This window comes from Pseudonaja textilis, chromosome 2 (assembly GCF_049901715.1).
Source record: "Pseudonaja textilis isolate UNSWEBS1 chromosome 2, rPseTex1.2, whole genome shotgun sequence".
Classification (NCBI taxonomy): domain Eukaryota; kingdom Metazoa; phylum Chordata; class Lepidosauria; order Squamata; family Elapidae; genus Pseudonaja; species Pseudonaja textilis.
Window position 1 is genome coordinate 21,346,407 of NC_141991.1, and position 25,687 is coordinate 21,372,093.

The 25,687-nt window shown below is 42.7% G+C and overlaps 1 protein-coding gene across 1 annotated transcript in view; it reads left to right on the top strand.

The window, feature by feature from the left end:
- Positions 1-5,800: 5,800 nt before the first annotated feature.
- Positions 5,801-25,687, top strand: part of LOC113447649 (SRSF protein kinase 3-like) — a 31,578-nt gene continuing 11,691 nt past the window's right edge. Inside the window, exons 1-5 of the mRNA XM_087923448.1 lie at positions 5,801-6,071; positions 12,125-12,221; positions 16,365-16,473; positions 21,445-21,532; positions 22,838-22,924. Of these exons, the coding sequence (XP_087779574.1) occupies positions 12,191-12,221; positions 16,365-16,473; positions 21,445-21,532; positions 22,838-22,924 (315 nt within the window). The 5' untranslated portion in view covers positions 5,801-6,071; positions 12,125-12,190. The remainder of the gene's footprint in view (positions 6,072-12,124; positions 12,222-16,364; positions 16,474-21,444; positions 21,533-22,837; positions 22,925-25,687) is intronic.

Here is a 25,687-nt window from a genome sequence, read left to right on the forward strand (position 1 = left end):
CCCGCCGAAGGAACCTTTCCCACAGGGCAGCTGAGTGATCTTCCTCATGGCCTGGGTTTAGTCGACGCGGGCGCCCGGCCGCCCCCGCTTGAGATCTGCCGGATCTCCTCAACCCTCGAGAAGGAGATCCCAGCATCAGGCAAAGCGGGAGAGATGCGTGACTGACTCTCCATGGGAAGCAAGCAAATCGTTCGCCTGACAAGGGGATTGATCAACAGCACGGTGGAGGGGTTGGGGGGAAGAAAGCTTGCGGAATTTTCTGCCTCGTCCAAAATATGCGCCATGACGGGCGCCGTGGTGCAAATGAAATTCGGTTTTGTTCAGACGGAACAATTAACCAGCGGAACAGCTTGCCACCACAAGCTCCATCACAGGAGGTTTTTAAGAAGAGACTGGACAGCCGCTTGTCTGAAATGTATAAGGTTTCCTGCTGGAGCAGGGGTGGGGGCTGGACTAGAAGACCTCCAAGGTCCCTTCCAGGTCTGTTCTGACTGGAGCATCAGCTCCCGGTTCAGCAACAGTTCGCGTCACGCGGCTGCCACATTTTAGGCTGCCAAAACCAGATGGTCGCGAGGTGGCAGCCCAGAGCTTCTGTGTTCCCTTTTTTTCCCCACCACGTAGCGGCTCCGCGGGTTTTTGCCCTCCTAACCAAACGACCTTTCATGTAAGACAGCCAGACTGTATCGTTATGGTATCGTAGTTCCGGGACTGGGTTAGATTAGAACAAGGATCCCCAACTTTCCTGGTTGGGGAATTCTGGGAGTTGAAGTCCACAAGTCTTCAAGTTGCCAAGTTTGGAAACCTCTGGATTAGAATAACGGAGATCCAGCTTCAAGTCTGCTCTCGTCTATGGGAATTCATTAGAAAAGGGATCTCCAATCATGGCAACTTTAAGCCTGGTGGACTTCAACTCCCAGAATTCCCCAGCCACTTTCCTGGCTGGGGAATTCTGGGAGTTGAAGTCCACTAGGCTTCAAGTTGCCAAGGTTGGAGACCTCTGCATTAGAGGCCTTAGGCCAGAGGTGCTATTCAGCAGGTTCTGACCAGTTCTGGAGAACCGGTAGCAGAAATTTTGAGTAGTTTGGAGAACCAGCAAATACCACCTCTGACTGGAAATTTTACAGTATCCTTCCCCTGCCATGCCCACCAAGCCACGCCCACAGAACCAGTAGTAAAAACAATCGAATCCCACCACTGACTTAGGCCCAGTCATCCTTTCAGGCCACCTGAAAGGGTCGTTGTTAGGATAAATTTAATGAAGGGAGATCCATACGAGGTGCTCTTGGAGAAAAATGAGCGAATAACTAAAGCCGAGTGGAACAGAGTGATAGAGGGTTTCTCCTGCTGGAGCAGGGAGTTGGACTAGAAGACATCCATGGCCCTGTTCGACTCTGTTAATTCTGGGTTGTTGTTTTTTTTGAGCTATGCTATGCAGATGTTCAGAGGCCGCTCTGACAAATAACCAGGGCACAGTATGTCAGTGAAGACTTAGTCATCCAGGCCAAAAGTATCTAAAGCAGTGGTGGGATTCAACAATTTTTACTACCAGTTCTGTGGGCGTGGCTTGGTGGGTGTGGCAGGGGAAGGATACTGCAAAATCCCCATTCCCTCCCCACCCCACTAACCTGCTTTCCGGCTCCGTTCTCCTGTACAGGGCAACAAAAGAAGACCCACGATCAGCTGGGACTCGGGAGATGGGGGCTGGGGGCCAGTCAGAGGCGGTATTTGCCGGTCCTCCAAACTACTCAATATTTCCACTACCGGTTCTCCGCAACTGGTCAGAACCTGCTGAATACCACCTCTGATCTAAAGGTTGAATCGTGGCAACTGGACCAAACTTTGTTAATCTGAAACTTTTCGTTGCTCATCCATGCAACTTCATCAGTCACAGAAAAAATTAGACAGAGTCAGAGTCATTGGAATGTACCAACGTTTGCCCCACCAATTTCAGGAGTTTCTACTCAAAAACAAAACGAACAACGATTTAAAAAATTTGCTCCAGTTGCCATGATTCAACTTTTAGATACCTTTGGCCTGGATGATTGAGTCTTCATTGACATCGCGCAAGCCATTCAAGGGAGAAATGATCCCTGAAGTTGGTGTGGCAAGAGTTGGTACTTTCCAACAACTCTCTGATTCTGCCTGATTTTGCTCTGACTCATTGCTTGGATAAACAACAAAACACTTCAGATTAACAAAGTTTGGTCCAATTGCCAAGATTCAACTATAATTATATATCCAGGGTTCAGCTGTCTGGAAGTAACTACAAGAATCAAAGTCAGTTGTAATTTATTTTTATTTATTTTAAAGGTCTAGGTATTGCTGAGGAAACATTACCATTTTGATTTAGAAAATAATAGTATTAACCAGATAGAACAAAATGAGCACCTGAAACTTTGTGCATGTCCAGATGATTGTTCCTCCCCAAAAACATTTTGAAAAATAAGATCTGTTTGCTACTGCCCTGACATCTGCAATCCACTGACTTCAATTCCACACTCAACCAGAATTGCCTGACCCCATTTGGCTAGTCTAGCATGTTGTGGAAACCCAGCCACCTCGTACAGGAAGGGGGCTTGAGGAGTGGAGAAGTTGGCAATTATTTCTTAATTTAATAAAGTTATATGCTGCCCATCTCACTGTCCAATATTTCAAGTCACAGCCCAAGTTGTCATAATTGGCATGAAATGGGAGATATTTTTTTTCTCAGATCAGGATCGTTTTCAAACTCGACCTTTATTTTGTCAGCTTCTCTCTTCATACCAAATCTAACTCTGTTCTGTTTAGTTTTTTTATAGTATTATCCTGCTGACAGACAGGCTGACAGAAAGACAGGTGGTTCTTGGACAGTTCTGAATCCTTTTACATATTTTCTTCTGTATTCTTAGCATCTATAAGTGATCTGCTATGCAAGTGCTTTAAAATGTGGTTTATTTAACCATGATTTGCTAAAACAAATCATAAACTGGTTCAGTTTCCCTACAAGCCACAAATACATTAAGCCAAAACTAAGCCACCTACATTTTGACTGAGCGTAATTACAAATAACCAGCAACACCGGCATCAAAAGTCACCCAGTCAAAATGAATCCAGGAAGACTCAGGAGAAACATATTTTTTAATACAACATGCAATTAAGCTTTGGAATTCACTACAGGGCTAGTTACCACTTTGGATGGTTAGCAAAAAATGGGTTGGATCACTTGATGGAAGTCCTGGGAATACATGGTTATTATTAGTCATGAGGATGATATATGATGCCCTTTTGGAGGCCACCTGCCAGCAGGCTAATGGGCTTCTTAGTGCAGCTGGTTGGCTACTCTAAGAACAGCCTGCTGGATGAAATGGGCCAGGAGTCCGATCCAGCAGGGCACTATTTATTTGTGATGCAAGCATTTAGCACCATACACTTGTGTAGTGGACAGAGTTCCCACAAAACCCCAGGGAAAGGGATGTCTTACTAAAATGGAGAAATTTCTTGCAACTCCCCAACGCTTGGGGATTAAAGCTATACAAGCAAATGTTTTATCATCAAAATCTGGTGGACACTTTTTGGATTAGATCAGACAGATTAGGCTATGCTGGACAAATCTGTCTTTGAAGCAAGATTTCATCCCCTTCTGCCTTAGGGAGATGCCATGGCCTGTTCAGCCAAAATACCATTGTCGTACTGTACTGGGTTTCTTGAGTGCTGTAAGGTTTTTTTGAAAACATAATTTGAAAGGGTTGATTTTTTTTAAAAGGTGGCTGTTTTGAATATTTTGTTCCTTTGGCTACTTTGTTTGTAGATTTTTTTTAAAGAGATTTGTATTATGAATCAAAAGGTCACCAAAGATAGCTTTTCCAGGAACTTGGTAGGGGACTTTTGACATATGCCAATCATAGAAATAACCTACAGAAGGAGGGGGGAGGAGGAGGGGAGGAAGAGAGAGGGGGAGAGAGAAAGAAGATTCACACATGCTAAATAATTAACTTAAGTAAAACCAGGACTTATCAAATAAACTAGAAGTCATTGTTTACACACAATAGACTAAGCCAACAAAGCACAAGCCACATTATTGGTAAACATGATGTGAAATCTACATCACTGAAAATGCTCACAAGAAGAATGATTTCCAGGTTGATCCAGTGGTTAAGGCATCAGGCTAGAAAGTGGGAGACTGCGAGTTCTAGTCCTGCCATAAAAACTAAGCCAGCTGGGTGACTTTGGCCCAGTCATTCTCTCTCACCTCACAGGGTTGTTGTTGTGAAGAAAATAGTAGTAGTCCTCGATTTACAATAGTTTGCTTAGTGACTGTTCGAAGTTACAGTGGCAATAAAAAAGTGACTTTTGACCATTTTTCAAACTTACCACCATTGCAGCATCTCTGTGGCCGCATGATCGAAATTCAGACCCTTGACAACTGACTCATACTTATGACGGCTGCAGCGCAAAGTCAGTGAGGAAGACCGATTCTCTTCATGACCGTGGCACCTAGCAATGCAAATGTTGGGCTCCCTTGTAGTTGTAAGTTGAGGAGGAGGAAGGTGCGTCGGTATGTTCACCACCTTGAACTATTCTTTATGACAATAAAAGCAGGATATGAGTAAATCAATTTATTTTTTAAAATCACTTTAAAGAGACAATCTCCTGCCCTTACAATGAATAACTGATGTTTTTAACTGGCACATTATTTGCACAAAACTGGAAAAGTGAAGAGATTCCTACTGAAGAGAATGTGATCAGGAAAACATTAGAATGGGCAGAAATGAATAGGTTAACACTTGTAGTTAAAGAGAAGGAACAAACTGAATATTAGATGATATGGGAATCATTCTCTATCCATGGCTAGAGAATAAGTATGAAAGTTAGATACAAAAGATTAGTGAAATATAGAAAATATGTTAAGAGAATTAAATAAACTATGATGAAGATTGTTATAATAATGAGATATACAGTATTATGTATACAGAGGTGGGCTACACTTTCGCTGACAAGGGGTTTGCTGGTTTGAGTGCACGCATGCACCTTCCTTTTGCTTGCTCGCACCGCTTTGGGGCTGCAACGCAGTTTCAAACAGGCAGCTAATGAATTTAGGCAGCTCTGGTGAGTATAGCAGGGTGGTGCGGGACTTACCTGGGCAGCCTCGGCTGGGGAAAAGTTAGTGATTTAGGGAAAGCACAGCACAAGGGCAGGTGGGTGGGCCCAGCCAGAGATCACAGCTAGAGGTTCACCCGAACCTCGCTGACCATCCGGCAGCCCACCACTGTATGCATATCAATAAAGTTAAGCGTAGAGAATTAATACTAATGTAATGATTATGTCTGGAAACCTCAACTGTTATTGCACAAGATATTTGTACCCAGATGACGCACTGTTTAATGGATAATGGATTTGTTGGTTTTAAAAATAAAATAAAAAATTTATTTAAAAAAAAATAACTGGCAGGGAGGAGGGTCTTAAACCTACCAGCCCAACCACAATTTCCCAGAGAAGGATAGGTGCGCATTAGGCAGCAAGGCCTCTGCATATGGGCTCAGTTAGTATGCCTTTCTCCTCTCATGGACATACAGGAAAAAATAGCTCTAGGGTGAGAGTCAGCCAACTGTACAGTGTAAAAGTTTGCATTTCTCTCCTGGCTATCTGTAAATGCTGACCTATAAATACCCACCCGAGAGATTCCAGATTTTGCTTTGGCAGCAAGGCAGCAACAGAGCCAGGAAAATATTAGAGAGCAAAGCAGGAAGCTGTGGCAACAGGTGCAGAGCAATGAAAAGGAATGATAAAACGAGAACTTCCCAGCTGTCCTGGCCCCGAGTTGCATTGGAGTTGAGCCGTGGATCTGCAGACTTTGAGCGCAGTCCAATCCAAACTCTCCCTCCCACTATACCAGGGGATTTGGGACGACCCTCCCTCCCACTTTCTCTCTCTCTCCAGCTGAGCCTCTTTCCAGAGACTAAAAAGAGAAGCAGGCAAAAGCTTCTTGGATGATATTCCCCAAAGCTCCAAAGCCTGGCAGATCAGGAAGTGGTGTGTCCCCTCAGTCTGCTTAAAGGGTGCATCTGGGCTACCATCCTGACACTGCAGAAGACGTAAGTTTCATGCATTTGCTGGATTTTAGTGAAAGATGATCTGGTCCGGCTCCAGGACCTGTTCCCAGTCTTAGGAAGACAAAAATGGATCACGGAGAAGTTCAGAAGCTCCTGGGTTACAGCTGGCTTGGTTTTTGGAAAAACACCCTGTTTGTTTAGGTGTCAAACCTCTTGATTTTGCTAACTAATTACATGGATTGATTTAGCATAGAGTGGAACCTCTGGTCACAAACACTTCTGACCACGACCAGATCGGGTTCTGACCAAAAAATCCACAACATTTTCGAGTCGGATCACGATTCAAAAATTGGGTGGTGCTCAAACACGGCCTTTCCGCGCCGATTTCCCCTTCTGCGCCATTTTTTTTTTGTAGGTGCATGCGCAGTGAGTCTTGCTTCCGGTCACAACAAAATCGGGTTGCAACCGAAGTTACGGAAGAATTACGGTCGTGACCAGAGGTTCCACTGTAGAGGGGGAAAAGTCAGCCACCTTGTCAGACAAATGCCAGCCCAACATATGTTTTTTATTGGGAAGTCCACTCACCCACTAGCATGCTTGTTAATGGCAAATATTGGGAGAAGTAATCAGGGTTAGAATGAATGATAGGCACTCAAATGTTCGTAATCTTTATTTATTTATTTATTGCATTTGTTTATCCAATAAATTTATCAATAATAACTGATCAATAATATTGATCAATGAGTAATTGAAGTCTGGCTTTACTTTTTACAGTTCAGCAAATAGCTATGGAAGATTTGATATTCAAGAGACAACGTTTTTATTCATACTGTTTCCATTTCATATTAAAGCTAAGGTGATTTTGGGGGCGGGGGGTTTGTTTTGTATTCAATTAATAAAACCCATTTTTTAAAACAAAAATCAAGGGTTTGGGTTTTTTTTAATTGATTCTCTAGTCCAAGTGACACATATGCAGTAAAAAATCAATTTAAAAAACCAAGTCCTTGATTTTTTTTAAAAAAATGCGTTTTCTTAATTAAATGCAGAACAATATATACATATGGATGACCTGTTTAAAATCTTATGACCTTCAGTAGATTACAGAAATAAAAACATACACAGCACCACAATATTATGATAATGAAACCACTGACAAATATTATTGTCATGGAAATATGATACATGAAATAATGTAAATTTGTGTTGTGATTGGAAGGATCGGTCCTGTTAGGAGTTTTGAATCTGATGACTGTTAGATCGTGGATTGACGTCAGAACCAGGAAACGTTAATCTGAAGGGCAAGCCAGTTAATTAGCACGTTGCCTTAATGGGTATAAAAGGACACAGCTGAGCTGGTGCCTTTTGCCAGAAACAAAATGACTACTTTGAATGAGGACGTTACTGCAAAGAGATCTCTGTTTGTTTGAATTTTGAAGGGGAGTTCTAAAAGTTTCTGCTAGTCGTTATCTTGTTATTTTCCTTCAGTTTGATTTGATTGTGAAACGGCTGCTTTGTGTTTGTTCGTTTGAATCTCCAAGAGGAGACATAACATTATTGTTTCTGGCCTAAACAAACCATCTTTCAAGCAAGATGGATTTAAATCAACTGCAGCGTTTGGTAGAGCAGCAGCAACAACAAATTAATCAGCTACTGCAAAGCAATGTGACGCTTCAGAATCAGGTAACACAATTGCTGAATTATGTTTCCAGCTTACCAAGCCCTGCTGCTGTTCCCCTGCCCCTCCTGTGAGGAAAAGCCCAGTATCCATGCCGGAGAAATTTTCAGGACAAATGGACATGTTTCCGGCATTTCTGGGGCAGTGTCAATTATTTATGTCCTTGAGGCCTGAAAACTTTCCAAATGATCGGGCCAAGACAGGATTCATTCTTAGCCTTTTATCTGGGCAGGCTGCTAATTGGGCTACTCCTTGTTAGTTCAAGATAGCCCGTTGTTGAATGATTTCAGGGTTTTCTTCAACAAATGAGAGTGATGTTTGAGAACCCAATTAAGATACAAACTGTGGACAGACGGTTATGGGACATAAATCAGGGGAAACGCCTCTGCAGGATTACGTTGCAGAATTTCGTTGTTGTGTTTGGACTCCAACTGGAACGAACCGGCTCATATGGCTGCATTCCAGGAAGGCTTGTCTGATGCCATCAAAGATGAGCTGGTCCATGCAGAGAGGGCTTTAACTTTGGATGCATTGATAGTTCAGTGCTTGAATTGAAGCTCGTTTACATAGCAACGTGGGACGCAAACGGCTCGGTATGGAACCATCTTCGTTTTCTCGTGCACAACCCACGCCACCGAGAGTTTTCCAACCCACGGTTAATGTTGAGAGCCGATGGAGTTAGGCGCACTCTGCCCTCACTTAACGGTGCGAAAGCTCGAGAAGGTTCCAGGAAGGCTTGTGCCTTTATTGTGGGGGTCTGGGACATTTTGTTAATTCCTGCAAATGGAGAGGGACCCGCAGATCCGTACCTGAAACCACTCTTGGCTTGTCAGGAAAACAGGGTAGACCTGACCTCAAGGAAACCCTAGGTCGGACACATTTCACATCCTCACCTCAAATTGCTGAAGTAAATCCTGGCTCTCCTCGGCATTTACTTTTGGACACTCAATTTTCTACAGTCACAGAAGGAGGAAATTCCTGCTGTTGCGTTGGTGGACTCAGGGGCTACAACCAGCTTTATGGACCGAGCTTTTTGCTACGCACTATGGGATCCCATTGGTTGCTGTACATCCACCCATTAAGGTGGAAACCGTGGATGGGCATGAGCTCAAGTCTGGGCCCATTCGTTTCGCCACCCAGCCAGTGCGTATGATCATTGGGGATCATGAGGAGGCGATAAGTTTTATATCACCTCGAACCTTCATCTCCCTTTGGTGCTCGGAATGTCCTGGTTGCGATTGCACAATCCGTTGGTGGCTTGGTCGCAGAATGGTATTTCTTTTCCAAGTCTCCAATGTAGACCACCTGAGACAATTGGAGCAGCGACGCCTCCATTGGCTGTGGGAGACAGAGTGGGGTTGTCAATGAAACATCGTCAAGTTAATCATCAGACTCGGGGAAGGGCCCTGCGGTGGGGATAGTGTTGTGATTGGAAGGATCGGTCCTGTTAGGAGTTTTGAATCTGATGACTGTTAGATCGTGGATTAGCGTCAGAACCAGGAAGCGTTAATCTGAAGGGCAAGCCAGTTAATTAGCACGTTGCCTTAATGGGTATAAAGGACACAGCTGAGCTGGTGCCTTTTGCCAGAAACAAAATGACTACTTTGAATGAGGACGTTACTGCAAAGAGATCTCTGTTTGTTTGAATTTTGAAGGAGTTCTAACAGTTTCTGCCAGTCGTTATCTTGTTATTTTCCTTCAGTTTGATTTGATTGTGAAAGCGGCTGCTTTGTGTTTGTTCGTTTGAATCTCCAAGAGGAGACATAACAAATTTGTATTTAATGGACGTTTGGAAGTATCAGAGCCTCCTCCTCCTCCTCCAATGCTCTGTTGGAAGAAAGATCCTTCTGGGTTCAGTTCCAAGTGGGGAAAAAGAGACTGGAAACATGGAGGCTGTTTGGAAAGATGGTTTAATGGTGGATAGGACCACATGGCTTGGAGCTCCTGAGCGAAGAAGGGAAGAGATGCTGAGAGCCCTTTGGTTTTATGCCCTCTGTTGGGCTTTGAATTTGAGCTTGTATTCTGATTGGTTGTCAGACTCCCATGGGGCCATGCAGGCACAACTTTATAGGTTGTCTTTTGAGTCCCAGGCTTGATTGATTCTTGTTGGGTGATGATGTAATGAAAGGGCTTTGGGCAATTCCTATTATGGGTCTGCCTGAAAGAGGTAGATCTTTGTTATGTAAAATAGACTGGCCCAGGTCCCTGCTGCACAAGGAGCAGTGACGGCTAGACTTGCCTGCTATCATTTGCATGCGAATCCTTGAAATCCTAACTCCTGCTGTGACCTCCCCAGCAGGTCTGTTCCAGAATTCAAAGCGATAGAAGTAGTCTAATGGACAAAAACAGTGAAAAAATGGTAGAAAGAGAATGAGAAACTATAACTCACGATTGCCAATTGCATTGCATTGCATTACAAATTGAATTGTGTCCGTATATTTGTATGTCTTTGTGCTGGAGGGTAGGCTACAGGAGGCTAGTGGCCCCTTCTCAATTCCATCATTCTGTGATAAATGGAGAACAGTCTACACCTGGAATACGACATCCAGTTTGGTCATCACTTTACAAAAAAAGATGTTGAGGTTTTAGAAAAAGAGCAACTAAGATGTTTGAAGGCCTGGAGACTAAAACATATGAAGAATGGTAGCAGGAATTGGGTATGGCGAGTCTAGAGAAAAGATCAGAAAAGCGGCCCCTGCAACTGTGGGAAGAGGAGGAGGAGGAGGAGGAGGAGGAGGAGGAGGAGGAGGAGGAGGAGGAGGAGGAGGAGGAGGAGGAGGAGGAGGAGGAAGAAGAAGAAGAAGAAGAAGAAGAAGAAGAAGAAGAAGAAGAAGAAGAAGAAGAAGAAGAAGAAGAAGAAGAAGAAGAAGAAGAAGAAAGAAGAGGAGGAAGAAGAGAGGAGGAGGAGGAGGAGGAAGAAGACAAAGAAGAGGAAGAGGAGGAGGAAGAAAGATAGAAGAAGAAGAAGAGGAGGAGGAGGAGGAGGAGGAGGAGGAGGAAGAAGACAAAGAAGAGGAAGAGGAGGAGGAAGAAGAGGAAGAAGAAGAGGAAGAAGAAGGAGGGGGAGGAGGAAGAAGAAGAGGAGGAGGAGGAGGAGGAGGAGGAGGAGGAGGAGGAAGAAGACAAAGAAGAGGAAGAGGAGGAGGAAGAAGAGGAAGAAGAAGAGGAAGAAGAAGGAGGGGGGAGGAGGAAGAAGAGAGGAGGAGGAGGAGGAGGAGGAGGAGGAGGAAGACAAAGAAGAAGAGGAAGAAGAAGAAGAAAAGAAAGAAGAAGAGGAAGAAGAAGGAGGAGGAGGAGGAAGACAAAGAAAGAGGAAGAGGAGGAAGAAGAAGAAGAAGAAGAAGAAGAAGAAGAAGAAGAAGAAGAAGAAGAAGAAGAAGAAGAAGAATAAGTCATCTAGAGAAAAGAAGGATTAGAGGTGACATGATAGCAGTATTCCAGTATTCAAGGAGAGAACCAACCTGGAACTGAGGAGAAACTTCCAAACAGTGAGGACCATTAACCAGTGGAACAGCTTGCCTCCAGAAGTTGTGGGTGCTTCATCGCTGGAGGTTTTTAAGAAGAAGCTGGACAGGCACTTCTCTGAAATGCTAGAGGGTCTCCTGCTTGAACAGGGGGTTGGACTAGAAGACCTCCAAGGTCCCTTGGACCTCTAGTCCGATTGGTTGTAGGAAGCCCTCATCCACTTCTATCAATCTATGAGTATCTTGAGTGTCACAGACACCATTAAGATAATAGAATCACTCAGACCTTTGAGTCCAACTTCCTGTGGCTCTCTCATTCTTGAGTTGCCCTTTGCCGGGACAATTTTATTCCTGATGGAGAAATGAACCTGGGAACAGAAACATCCAACAGGCTAAGTTTGAACTGACTCTTCTGCAGGGGGACCTGCAGTCATCCTATGAGGCAGAGGGACACCTGGTAGGCTTCCAATGGTGGGGATGGGCTCGAATGGGGAACTTTCTGGTATCAGTCCAGCCCCTTAACCACCATACTTCATTGCCGCTCAAAAGTCTAATATTTATTTTGAATTTGACTCCTGGGGACTCCCTTGACAATATGGCAGAAATAGTGTGCCACTGTATCTTTTGGGATAAAATTCAAGTTATTTTAGGCTTTGCACCACAGTATTTCTCTCCTCGACATGACAGAAAACCCTACTTCCCTTTTTTTTTTCATTCTGTTTAGACAAAAATCTAGGGAGGCTGCAATAAAAGAGGCTCTGGAGTTGTGCACAGCCATAAAACCTAGAATTAATCACCCCTGGTAATCCTTTGCATCTATTCACCTACATGTGGAGCTATGCTTTCTATAGGAGGCTGGGAGTTGCAGGGATGTGTAATTGTGTATGCGTGTTTTTTATTCCTCCTGGTAAATGACAAACCTACAACTGACCGGGTTGAATTCCTTCTGCTCTTAGATGTAAAACCGCCTCAGCCTAAACAGATCCAGGAAGTCTTCCCCTTTGAAGGGTGTCACCCGTGCCATGGAGGAACCCTCCTTGACCTCTGGTGGAGGTAAGTTGCAAGCAGGTCCTGCTTAGCCTTGCATCAGCCCTTGGGGTAGATGGCAGGGTTGTGGCTACATCAGGAAGGAAAGGAGTCCCTGTGGGTTTTATGCTGCTAGCCATTGCTGACTATAGGGGGCAGTGTTCATCTCCATTTCGAGGCCATGAGCGAGAGCTGTCCAAAGACGGTTCAGTGGTCATGTGGCCAGCATGAGGTCTTGGAGTGCTGTTACCTTCCCACCAAAATAGCACCTATTTCGCTCCTCACATTTGCCTGCTTTCGAAATGCTATCGGGGTGTCAAACTGGCGGCCTGCGGGCCGGATGCATCATGCGCAGGCCACACCCCCACCCCAGCTCCACAAAGGGGGAAGCTATCACGATACATCACGTGACGGCAATGTGACTCTGCGAGTTGGACATCTGTGTTGCTAAATGGACAGGAGCTGGGCCAAGTAATGGGAACTTGCACCGTCACGCAGCACTCAGAGCCAGCGGTGGGATTCAAATTTTTTTTACTACCGGTTCTGTGGGTGTGGCTTGGTGGGCGTGGCAGGGGAAGGATATACTTAAAATCTCCATTTCCACCCCACTCCAGGGGAAGGTTACTGCAAAGTCTCCATTCCCTCCCCACCCCACTAACCTGCTTTCCAGCTCCATTCTCCTGTGCAGGGCAACAAAAGAAGACCCAGCCAATCAGCTGGGACTCGGGAGGCAGAGTATAGATGGGAGCGGGACCAGTCAGAGGTGGTATTGCCGGTTCTCTGAACTACTCAAAATATCCACTACTGGTTCTCCAGAACTGGTCAGAACCTGCTGAATACCAACTCTGCTCAGAGCTCAAAACTGGGCTGCCAGCTTTCCAGCTGACAAGCCCAGCATCTTAGCTGCTGAGCCATCGTGCTGCCATAATCAAAACCACCACGTTATTTCTAAATGCGATGTCTCAAAAATAGGTAGGTAAGGAGAGGAAGAGAGAGTCAGAAAGACAGAATCATAGAGACAGACAGAGATAAATAGAGATAGAGACAAAAAAAATTTGACACCTGGTGACTGCCTGGACTAGTCCCTGCAGTTTTCTTGACAAGGTTTTTGGAAATGATTTGCCCTTCCTTCCTTCCTAGGGCCGAGAAACATGACTAGTTTAAGATCATTTTGTTCCTAAGGTTGGATGAGAAATCGCAGTGTCCTGACTTTTAGCTCCGTGCTTTAACTACTACATCAAACTAACTCTGTCCCAAGTTAACCAGTAGGTTTGTGGTCAAAGGTAGATTTCTTCCTGGTAACCAGGTGGGCAGAGGGGTTCAGATGAGGTGGATGATACAGAATATGGGTAGCCCTGCACTTATGACCATTCAATTAGTGACCGGTTGAAGTTACAACAGCCCTGAAAAAAGTGACTTATGACCAGTTTTCCCATGTGAAAACCGTTGAAGCGTTCTCACGTGATCAAGTGATCCAAATTCAGAGGCTTGACAAGTGATCATGTGATCCCCATCTGTAACCTTCCCAGCCGGCTTCTGAGAAGCCGAGTTAATGGGGGAAGCCGGATTTGTTTAATCACTTAACAATTGCAGCAATTCGCTTAACAGCTCTGGCCAAAAAAAGGGTCATAAAATGGGGTAAAACTCATCTAACAATGCTTAACAATGGAAATGTTGGGGTCAGTTGTGGCTGTAAGCCAAGGACGATCCATATACTGCTGGTGATGATGATTTTAATATTTTTAAAGTGGTATAAAAGTGTTTAATGTACAGGTACTCTTCAACTTGCAGCCACAACTGAGCCCAAGATTTAGGTCGCTAAGTGAGAAATTTGTTTAAGGGAGTTTTGCCCTACTTTCTCGACCCTGGGACACTGCAACCGTCATAAATGTGAGTCAGTTATCAAGCATCCAAATGTAAATCACATGACCACAGGGATGCTGCAATGGTTGTTAAGTGTGAAAAATGGCCATAAGTCACTTTTTTCAGTGCTGTTGTAACTATGAACAGTCACTAAGAGAACTGTTGTAAGTTGAGGAGTACCTGTATTACAGACATTAAAGCCTCTACCAGAACACTTGCCAAGAGTCTCATCCAGCACAAATGACAACAGGATAAGGCTGGGGAATGCCTGCTGTAGCTGGCACCTCCAAGCTGGGGTTTATTTTTGCTTTCCTACTCAGAAGCTTCACCTTGTGGCTTATTTGATTTGGATTCAATATACTGTCTGAGCCACATTAATGTGGGTTTGCAAACCACCAAATGGCTTGACATTGTGTGGTTGTAGTTATGGCTAATTCAACAAAACCTTGGCTAAGTAAACAGTCTCTACTGCAAGTTTTCTTCCCTCCCCCCCTCCCCAGAAACATAATAAAATTATTAACACGATTTCTATAATCTGTGATAACACAACACATTTATCCATGATTACATGAGCAATGACTTACTCAAGCCAAAGCTCTAGCTTGCATTGAACCATAAAACAACTACAGGGAACATGTACTAGGCAAAAATATGATACAATACCTCTAGTCCTCACGTTCCTATAATCACCACATAACAACAACAACAACAACAACAACAACAACAACAACAACAACAACAATAATAATAATAATAATAATAATAATAATAATAATAATAATAATAGCAAATCTACTGTGGGACTTACGAATACAGACTGACAAAGTTTTGGAACACAACACCCCAGATATCACAATTGTGGAGAAGAAAAAAGTGTGGCTTGTCGACATTGCCATACCTGGTGACAGCAAAATCGACAGGAAACAAACTTGAAAAAATCACCAGATATCAGGACTTGAAAATCAAACTGCAGAGACTCTGGCATAAACCAGTGCAGGTGGTTCCAGTGGTACTCGGCACACTGGGTGCTGTGTCTAAAGACCTAGGCAAGCACTTAAAAACAATTGGCGCTGACAAAATCACCGTTGGTCAGCTGCAGAAGGCCACCTTCCTGGGATCTGCTTGCATAATCCGTTGATACATCACACAGTCCTAAACACTTGGGAAGTGATTTGTGATACGAAACCCGGCATAGTTATCTCATTTGCTGTGTACTACTACTAATAACAATGTACTAATTTAATAATAATTAATAATAATAATAATACTAATACTACTACTACTAATAATAATAAATACATGGCTTAAAGATTCAACAGCAGATTCCCCACATAGGCAAAAATGTGGTTGTGATTCAGTGTGCCATACACACACAACCTTAGAGAGACAAGATAAACAAGATTAGCAAGTTCACCGTGCATTTGAGAATCTTCTTAAATTATCTTCACATTAATCTCATTGGAGAAGGGGCTTCTTGTTATATTCTGAAGTATACATCCTTGCAAAACTAAGCAGCCAGCCTTTGGATGTCTCTCACAAGTGATCCTCCACTTACAACCAGACTTGAGCCCCGAGTTTCCATTCTTAAGCAAGGTGGTTAAGTGAGTCATGAAGTTGTTAAATGAATCATGCTGCCTTTAAATAAATCCGGCTTGACTTTGCTTGGCATGATCCCAGGATACTGTATAACTATTGTAAATACACTCAGGAGTGGGCTTCAAAAATTTTAGCTAAGGTTCTTTGCCCGATTGCTGAGCGGGCATGGCTATGGTGGGCGTGGTCTACTCAGCCTCCTGCACCACAGTGGGGGGGGAGGGCGTTTTTGCCCTCCCTGGGCTCTGGAGGCTTTGCTGAAACCTCTGGGAGGGTGAAAACGGCCTCCCCAGGCTCCAAAGGCTTTCTGGAAGCCAGAAACAGGCCCATTTCCGGCCTTCCCAAACTTCTGGGAGGCCTGTTTTTCACCCTCCCCGAGCCTCTGCATGTACCCTGCACTTACCTGCATCCAAAACGGGCCTTGTGGTGACTCGTGGGTGGGGCGGGGTGGGCAGGGCCAGCCAGGAGTGGGATTTGGGGGTTCTCTGAATTGCACAGAATCTTAGCTAGGGGCTCTCCTGAACCCCTGTGAACCCCCAGCAGCCCACCTCTGATGCTGAGCAACCAAATTTTGATCAGGCGACAGTGGGGATGCTGCATTGGTTGTAAGTCACATTTTTCAGTACTGTAACTTTGAAGGGTCACTCAGTGAATGATTCCAAGTCAAAAACTACCTCTAGTAACGTAGTGGTTCCCACTTCTACCTTTTTGCAGACGGCTACTATCCGGTGAAGAAAGGAGAGACATTCAATGGAAAATATCACGTGGTCCAAAATCTGGGCTATGGGTATTTCTCAACAGTCTGGCTTTGCCAAGATGCTGGGTGAGTAAACAAAATGACCAGATCTGAATTAACTTTTTGATAATCCGTAGGAAATCGTATGTGTGGATTCTGCTGTTGAAGAAGGCTTATAGTTTGGCAGAATTGTATTTATGGCTTGCAAAATAGTTTTCATTCCAATGTGGGTGTAAGAGAAGATTGGAGTTCAAAACCCTGAAGTGGTGGTGCCAGTTCCTCTGTAAACCTTACAGAGAAAGGACAGGAGTGTACAACCCCCTCCTATTTTCCTGTTACAAGAGCGTATGGATTTCCTTAGTAGACAGCGGTGTCTGCTCTCCTGCCCTTAGAGAGATTCTATTAAATTTACCAGCCTCAATTTAGTAATCTTCATGCTAGCTAGAGAATTCTGGGACCCTAATACTTCTGGGAGCCATCAGTTTGGAGAAGCAATAGCACTAATACTTAGACTTATATACCGCTTCAACAGTGCTTTACAGCCCTCTCTAAGCGGTTTACAGAGTCAGCCTATGGCCCCCAACAATCTGGGTCCTCATTTTACCGACCTCAGAAAGATGGAAAGCTGAGTCAACCTTGACTGTCCAATCAGGATCAAACTCTTGGCAGTTGGCAGAATTAGCCTGCAATACTGCATTCTAACCACTGCCACACGATGGTCCTGCACCACCATGGCTCACTGAGAAGTACTCAGGTTGGCTGCTAAATCATTCATTATTATTTTTTTAAAAAAGTTTTTATTAAAGTTTAGAACTAAGAAAAATGTAAAGGGGAAAAAGGAAAAAAGTTCAAGAAAAATATTTAAAAGCAAGAAACATATACACAGTAAAGAAAAAAGAAGATAGATATAAAGAAATGAATTCTCCTTTCATCATGACAAGTAGAAACAATTTCATTGTTTAGCACTTTTTCTGTTAGTACTGAAAATAGAATGAAAAGTCTTCCTGCATTTCAACTTGTGTCTATAAAAAACCTTTAAACCCTTTTAATTTGTCAGCAAAAATGTTTATTAAGAGTTACTAGAAACAATAACATACTGTATATATTTTAACCTCAATCAAATAAATTAAAATTTGCATTTTTTCCTTTATTTTTAATAATCATCTGTAATCTCTTTAAATAGTGTCCCAGAACTTGATTTTTCATCATCCTTCAAAACTTTAATGCTTCTTGTTTGTAAATCCAAAATAGTTATGAGTCAATTTTTGTGATGTGTTATTTGCATATCCCTTTTAATTATAAAGTCACCAGCTCATTTTATTTGTAAATTCAGTATGACATTGTTTTCCATATCATTATAGTAACTTGTCATTTTAAAATCCACATTGGAGTCAGCCTCAGTCTCTGTCTTATCCAGTAAAACCAGTTCCTCTTCTATAATCCCTTTTGAATCAAGTTTTATGATAGCAGACAATATTAAAAATAATTATTGAACTGCGTTGTCCCCAGATATCCTTGAATTCTTCCAAAGTTACATTACTCCATTTAGAATTAGTGGGTCTTTTCTCTTTTATTTATAATCTTTGCTTCTTTCCAGTTCTCTCTAACATCCAACCTTCAAAATACCGCCATACGTTGTTGTTTTTTTAATCAACAGAATTTTCCCACAGGAAGAATTCTTGCCATTAATTTTAAACTCTTATTTCAAAACAACTGGCCCCTTAATCTGTTTTAAACTTTCCAAAATGAACATTCTAATCATCTTTCCACTGTTTTTTCCAAACTAAGATTTTTTTTAAAGTCCTTAAACTTTCATAAAACTTCTTTTGCCAAAGATTGAAAGCAACTCACTTGGTGTGAGGAAACATGCTTTTCTGAAAATAATTCATTCATTTAAAAATATATATTTATATGTATCCTCACCTGTTAATAAGCCATTCTCAGACATTATTAAGAAAGAAATAGGTAAATCCAGAGTCCTTTTGAAAGGGTTAGGAAAAGAAAGGCACTAATTCAGCTCCTAGAGCTATTAACTCATACAGTCTCTGAGGAGCTACTCTTCTGGAGATTTGTGAGCAATCTCTAATATTCTCTTTGTCTAAGGAGGAATTCTGAGAAGCTGGTCCATTTGCTGACTCTTTGTTCCACCATGGTCATAAGCTCTGCTCTCCACAGAGTAATTTTCAGTTCACCTAGTCAGCAGACAAACCATTCATGAGAAGCACACATCAAAGATGCTTCCCAGATAGACCTTTTTATTATGCAATCGTTCTGTCTCACTCAGTTACTAGCAGAAAACCAGTAACTGGTTTTCTGCCAGTAACTGTCAGGCCCAAGAACCAAGGAAGACACACAAAATTATTTCAGATAAGTTTCCTTTATTGTTCCTCACCTACAGACAGAAATCTTGCCCAACAAAGGCAACTATTTGCATCACTATACATACTATTATGAGAATGGCTAGGGAGGAACCTTCTTAATTCTCTTTGTCCCAACCAAACTATTTAAACTTGGCTGTCTTTTTGCCCTCTGGAATGCAGCCACTCCTTCCTACTCTCCATGACAGTAATAGATGTCTTCCTATTTCTTCAACCATCCCTTTTTCCCTTCATCTCAAAACAATCCACCAAGCAGGGAAGGATGGAATGATTGCACTGAGACATTGGTTGCAAGTGCTTTATGCGCTTCATTTGGAACAACCCAGCATTGGAACCTGGGAACTAGAGGAAAGGTTGAAGAACTCAGCAATACTATGGTTACATAGCTTTTTCTCTGGTAATATCACACTACTAACTAGAGCATACAAAACATTTGCTAGACCAATACTCGAATACAGCTCATCAGTCTGGAACCCACATTACATATCTGATATTAACACAGTTGAGAAAGTCCAGAAATATTTCACAAGAAGAGTTCTCCACTCCTCTACTCATTGCAGAATAATTGCTTATGCCACCAGACTTGAAACTCTAGACCTATACAACCTAGAACTACACCGCCTTCGGTCCGATCTAAGAATAGTATATAAAATTATATATTGTAATGTCCTACCTGTCAATGAAAACTTCAGTTTCAACCATAACAACACAAGAGCAAACAATAGATACAAACTCAAGGTTAATCGCACCAAACTTGATTGCAGGAAATATGACTTCAGCAACAGAGTGGTCAATGTCTGGAATACTCTACCTGACTCTGTGGTTTTTTTCCTCAAACCCCAAAAACTTTAACCTTAGACTGTCTACTACTGACCTCACCCCTTTCCTAAGAGGTCTGTAGGGGGCGTGCATAAGCGCACCAACGTGCCTACCATCCCTGTCCTATTGGTTTTTTATATATTTTTTATTTTTCTTATATGTATCCATGTATTCATAACTATGTTTTTACTTATACCCATTATCTTGTAAGCAATTGACAAATAAAAAAATAATAAATAAATAAATAAATAAATAAGTGCCTTTCTTAAACTGGCTGGAACAGTGACTTAGATGTAAGAGTATGCGGGAATGACCTTGGAAAACAGAGGGGAAAGGGGCACAGTCAGATAAGAGACAGCATAGCCCACCACTTCATAATGGGAGAAGAAAGAAACTCAGAAGGATACCCCCTGTCCAGGTTCTCAAGCAGGAGATTTGTTCTTTCAGACGTGCAAGATTCTATTAATGTAGCCTTATAAAATATTAACTCATCTGATTGTGTTTCCTGTCTTGTCTACAAGTGTACAAGGAATAAGTTCATATCAAGCTACAAGGGAAAATAGAATTCTAGCCTTTGCTTCCCTAGAACAGCTCAGTCCTTTCAAATCAGTGCTGGTCTGTGAATTTTTCTCTGAGTTCAGTTCTGGGGGAGATTTAGGGAACCAGATATTAGTGCTTGTGGGTGTTGAAATATTGGGAGCAGAGGAAGTAGAGGCCTGAGAGATTTTCCCTTTTTGCAAAAGAGGTGTTAGGAATATAAGTCACCTAACAGGTATTTGGGTTAGAAATATATAAACCAGGATAAACATTTTAGTACTATATCTTTAAGAAAATGCAAAAACTGTAGTTGGGTGTGGCTATTCAAGCGGCCATAAGATGGAGCCAGAAACCTGGGTTGTTTAGTCTTAATCTCAGAAGAGAGTATGTCTCAGTCTCTTTTTCCTTCTGTTGGAAAGTATTGTCGTTCCTCCATTTCTTCTAATTGACTGATATTACTGGATTTAATGTAAGTCTGTTACTGAACTGTTTTTGGACTTTGTTATTGAATTAACCCTGGACTAAAAACTGACTGATCTTACCTGTGAATGACTTTGGACTGCCTATTTTGAACTTTGCTCAAACCTTTATTGACAGTAAAACTCTACATTTACTGTACAGTGTATCTGTGTGCTGTGTGTATTATTCAAACACTACTCTCTATACGTCTCCCTGTATGCGCTCATTCTCCTAACGGGGAATTACCTCAACACGAGGCATCCTTAATAGATACCTCCTCTCCATGGTGAGATGCCTATCTTGCTGTAAGAAAAGAGCAGGCTGAGCTGGAAGGGCAGAGTTAAACATGTCATCAGTTTGGAATCATCGTGTTGCCACAAGAGACCCAAGTCCAGCCCTCCATGAATTCTGTTAACCCTAATCTAGTGCCAATGTAGCTTTGACCATTCGTTGACCAGATTTTTGTGCATAGGTAGAAATAATACACTCTTCTGTATTTTGAATTCAATTAACGTGCCTGATTATTTGCATCTGACACCTGCCCAGCACATATTCCCCTCCACACACATTTATTTCCTATTCTATGTTTAACTAGGAGGAGGTCTCTGTCCTCCTTGCATTGTCCCTTACCAGCTAGACCACCTATCCACTTCAATATTCAGTTCTTTCAAGGAAACCATCATGTCCCATTTTACTTTTAAAGGCTGCCCTTTGAAAGCAGGTTTCATCAGTGGACTTCCTTAGCCAGTTGGGGAAATGTAAGCCAATGTCCCAAACAGCAGTCAATGGAATTCAAAGCAACCCAAAGCCAAGAAAAAAAGATCTTTTATTCTGTACTCATTTTAAGCAATGTGTTTTATTTCAGGAAAAATAGGTGTGTGGCTGTGAAGGTACCCAAAGGAGGGGAGAATTTTGCTGAGGCAGCCCTGGATGAAGTCATGCTCCTTCGCTATGTACGTATCAATGAATAACAGAGTTGGAAGGGACCTTGGAGGTCTTCTAGTCCAACCCCTTGGTCATGCAGGACCCTATTGTTCATTCCAGACAGATGGAATCTCTTCTCAAAAGCCTCCCATGATGGAGCACAAACTTCTGAAGGCAGGCTGACCTACTGGTTAATTGCTCCTCAGCGTTAGAAAATTTCTCCTTAATTCCAGGTTGCTTCTCTCCTTGATTAGTTTCCATCCATTGTTGCTTCTCTTACCTTCTGGTGGTTTGGAAAATAGGTTGACCCCTCATCATTGTGGCAGTGCCTCAAATATTGGAACACTGCTATCATGTCACCCCCTAGTCCTTTTCACCAGATTCGGCCATACTCCATTCCTGCAACTGTTCTTCAGATGAATCAGGAATCATGGCTGGCTAGAGAATTCTTGGAGTTGAAGTCCACCCCTCTTCAAGCTGCCAAGGTTGAAAAACATTGCTATAAAGGAATGGGGGAAACCCGTGGCCCACAAAGTCTATTTTTGGACCATCTGGCCTGCAGAATCTCCTCCTGACACCTTGCATGTTCAGTTATCCCACCCTTTGCCCACATTTCACTCATCTCCCTTGAGCACCAGGAGGAGGAGTGGTGGTGAAGTCATCAGGAGGATTGTTGAACAGCCAAAAAAGTGGAAGATGTCTATCCAGATGTTCCTGCTAGTTCATCCCGCCTTGATTCACAAGGCTTGTTGAGACAGGCACTTATTCTTCTCCAATGGAGGCATATAGAACATCTGAGGCCAACCTGTTATTTCTAATCTACACAACTCCAGTCAGTGTGTCTAAGTAATAGCTCAGCATGCAAAGGACCGGCTCACCTTTTCTGTGCTCCATAAAGAACAAGCTGGATTGTTCCAGTGCCTGCTTGTGTATATAAATCTAGATTCCAATTATCCCTAAATTGCAGATTGAGGAAAGTTCAAGACACTCTAAAAAAATGAGTGATTTGCATAAATTCTGTACAGTTATACGTCTGGCAGGGGCCACTGGGTCCAAACTTTTGTTCAGTGAAGGAATTTAAATTAAAACATCCTTAACAGATGGCTATCTAGCCTCCTCTGGAACACATCCAGAAAAGTAAAATCCACCACCTCTCTGGTACTTACTTTTCCTGCTCAGCTGCTCTTACATTTCCAGAAGTCTTTCTTAACCCTCAACCAAATCTCTCTTCCTGTAAGCTAAGCCTGGATTTCCCTGCTTTGCATTCTAGGATGACAACAGAACGGACTGTAGCTTTCTTTGGTGTGTCACCCTTTCTCTTCCTCTTTTGACAGGTGAATAGCAAGAGGAGGAAAGACCAAGGCAGCGATTACATCATCCACCTTTTGGATGATTTCAAAATGATCGGAGAAAATGGTTTCCATATCCTTTGGTTGATAGCACAGGGACCACGAGGCCACCAAGCCAGGCTTGCATTTTCTGAATGCCTCCTCCTCCTCCAACCGAGTGTTCTCCAGATAAGATGGACCACGACACTCCTTATCTGATGGGAACTGTTGATGGGAATTGTAGTTCCATACATCTGGAAAACCTTAAGTTGGGGGAGCTAACATTGACAAGGCTAATGATGGTATCTGGGGACAGAAGATGATAAGTAGGATAGATAGATAGATAGATAGATAGATAGATAGATAGATAGATAGATAGATGATAGATAGATAGATGATAGATAATATGTAGAAATTAGATAGATAAGATGATAGATAGATGACAGCTAGATAGTTGATAAATAGATGATAGATATGTATAAAAATAGATAGATAATAGATATGAGAAGCATATAAAAATGAATCAACAGACTTTTGATAATCTGATCCATAGGATGCTTTATTAGGGAAAATACTGCAGTATGGACCCCCCTCCTCCAGAAAAAAAAACATTTTCTAGGAGGAAGGAGACACCCCCATTTAGTGAATGCAGCTTATATAGGTTTATCAAATTACATGGTTACATAACACTTCCTTTTTCCCATATATGGATGTTTTCATAAGAAAGTTCCAATCTTCCATGGACAACTCATTATGGTCAGATTTCCTATTATTCAAATACCAGAAAATTATAAGAAAACATTAATATCTCTTAATGTGATTTATAATATCAGAGCGCCCCAGCACATACTTCTAACTTATGCCAAGTACATAGTTTTGCAACATTGTATTATTCCTAGCAGAAAACACATTACATAAATGTTTTGAACTTTAAAAGTTCAGACTGCAAACACAAAATGGCTTCAGTTCGGCTCTTTATATTCTCAGGTGTAATAACCAAATTTTTACTTATAACAATAGAAGAGATAGAAAGAAAGAAAGAAAGAAAGAAAGAAAGAAAGAAAGAAAGAAAGAAAGAAAGAAAGAAAGAAAGAAAGAAAGAAAGAAAGAAAGATAGATAGATAGATAGATAGATAGATAGATAGATAGATAGATAGATAGATGATTATTTATTAAAATTTTATAGCTACCCATCTCAGTCAACAATTCTGGATAGCTTACAATTCAAAAATAAATACATTACATTTAAAAGTACTAAAAACATTTTAAAACCAAAAATATTAAAAACATCCTAATTAAATATATATAGGAGCAAGATATCTAGTTACCAATACAGCCAGAAAATGGGGCCCTTAACACATTCAGCACCCCAATCACGGAAATATAGCCAGATTTTCAGGGCCCTATGAAAGGCTAACAGGGTTGGAGCCATCTTAAATCTCTGAAGGAAAGATCTTCCGTAGAGCAGGGGCCACTGTGGAAAAAAGGCCATCTTCTGGGACTGGACTGGCCAATCGATAAAATGAAGGGAGGAATTAAAATATGACTTGATTTTTATTTATTTTTTAAACTCAGTGAAGGTGGTTTTATGTGGTTTGCACAGATTCATTAGGGAGGTGGCCTCTGCTCTCAGACTTCATTTGCAAAAATAAGATTGACAAGGAAAAAGAGCAGAGGTGAGGATGGGAAGGGGGATGGGAAGGCAAGCTCTTTCTTGGAACGCTTCCCCAGAGAACCGGGATGAAAACAGTTCTAGGAGAAGAGCTGCTGATCAGGTGACAGCTTGGGAAAAGCTCAAGACGGCTGATCCCATCAGAGAGGTGATGAAATCGCACTGCAGCTGTCCTCCTACCTCCATGTGGCAGCCTGACAGAAGAGCAATTTCTCTCTCAGGGCAGACAGTTTGAGGGAAGAGCCGCATCAAACGTGGCCTTGTCCCTGACAGGGAACTTGGCCAAACATGGTTTCTCTGTTCCCTCCTGTCAGTGAATTTGTGGCTTCGGATGAAAAATAGCAGGCGGGCTAACTTTCATGAAACAATTTACTTGGTTGTTTATCAGCATTTCAACCCGCTGCAATCCCAAAGACAGGTGACTTAGCAGAAATCGAGATTATATACAGAAGAGTCGAAACATTACAATGGTCAATATAATCAGTGATTCCTGCAATGAGCACCCACCCATTCATGGGAACAGATTTTAACAGAATAACAGAGCTGGAAGGGATCTTGGAGGTCTTCTAGTCCAACCCCCTCACCCCCGTGCTCAAACAGGAGACCCTAGACCATTTCAGACAAATGGCTGTCCAATCTCTTCACCCACAACTTAGAGGTGGACTTTGGCCTCAGTGAGAGCTAGATTCAAAGAGGTTGGACAACCACTGTATGAAATGGTATAGGGCCGTGTTGGTGAACCTATGCCACACATGCCGGAAGTGGCACGCCGAGCCATTTCCCCCAGCACGCGAGAGGTCGCCGGAAAGAGCCCCAGTTCACATGCGCACGCTGCTGCCCGACAGCTGTTGGATATCTGACGTGCATGCACAGGGGTGTGGAGGGGGAGCACAGGAGACACGTGCACATGCACAGAGATGCGCTGCACACCAGGGGATCTCATGCACATATGCGCTGCGCACAAGGGGGGAATCACACATGCATGACACAGTGCGAGGGGGAATCGCGAACGCATGCGCAAAGATGCACGGCGTGCGAGGGGGAATTGCGCACGCACACGCAGTCGCGTGGCACGCGAGGGGGGAATCTCGCACGCATGCGCACGGGGTGCGGGGGCCCAGCACACAAGCGCGAGCACTTTTATCGGCACGGGAGCCAAAAAAGGTTAGCCACCACTGGTATAG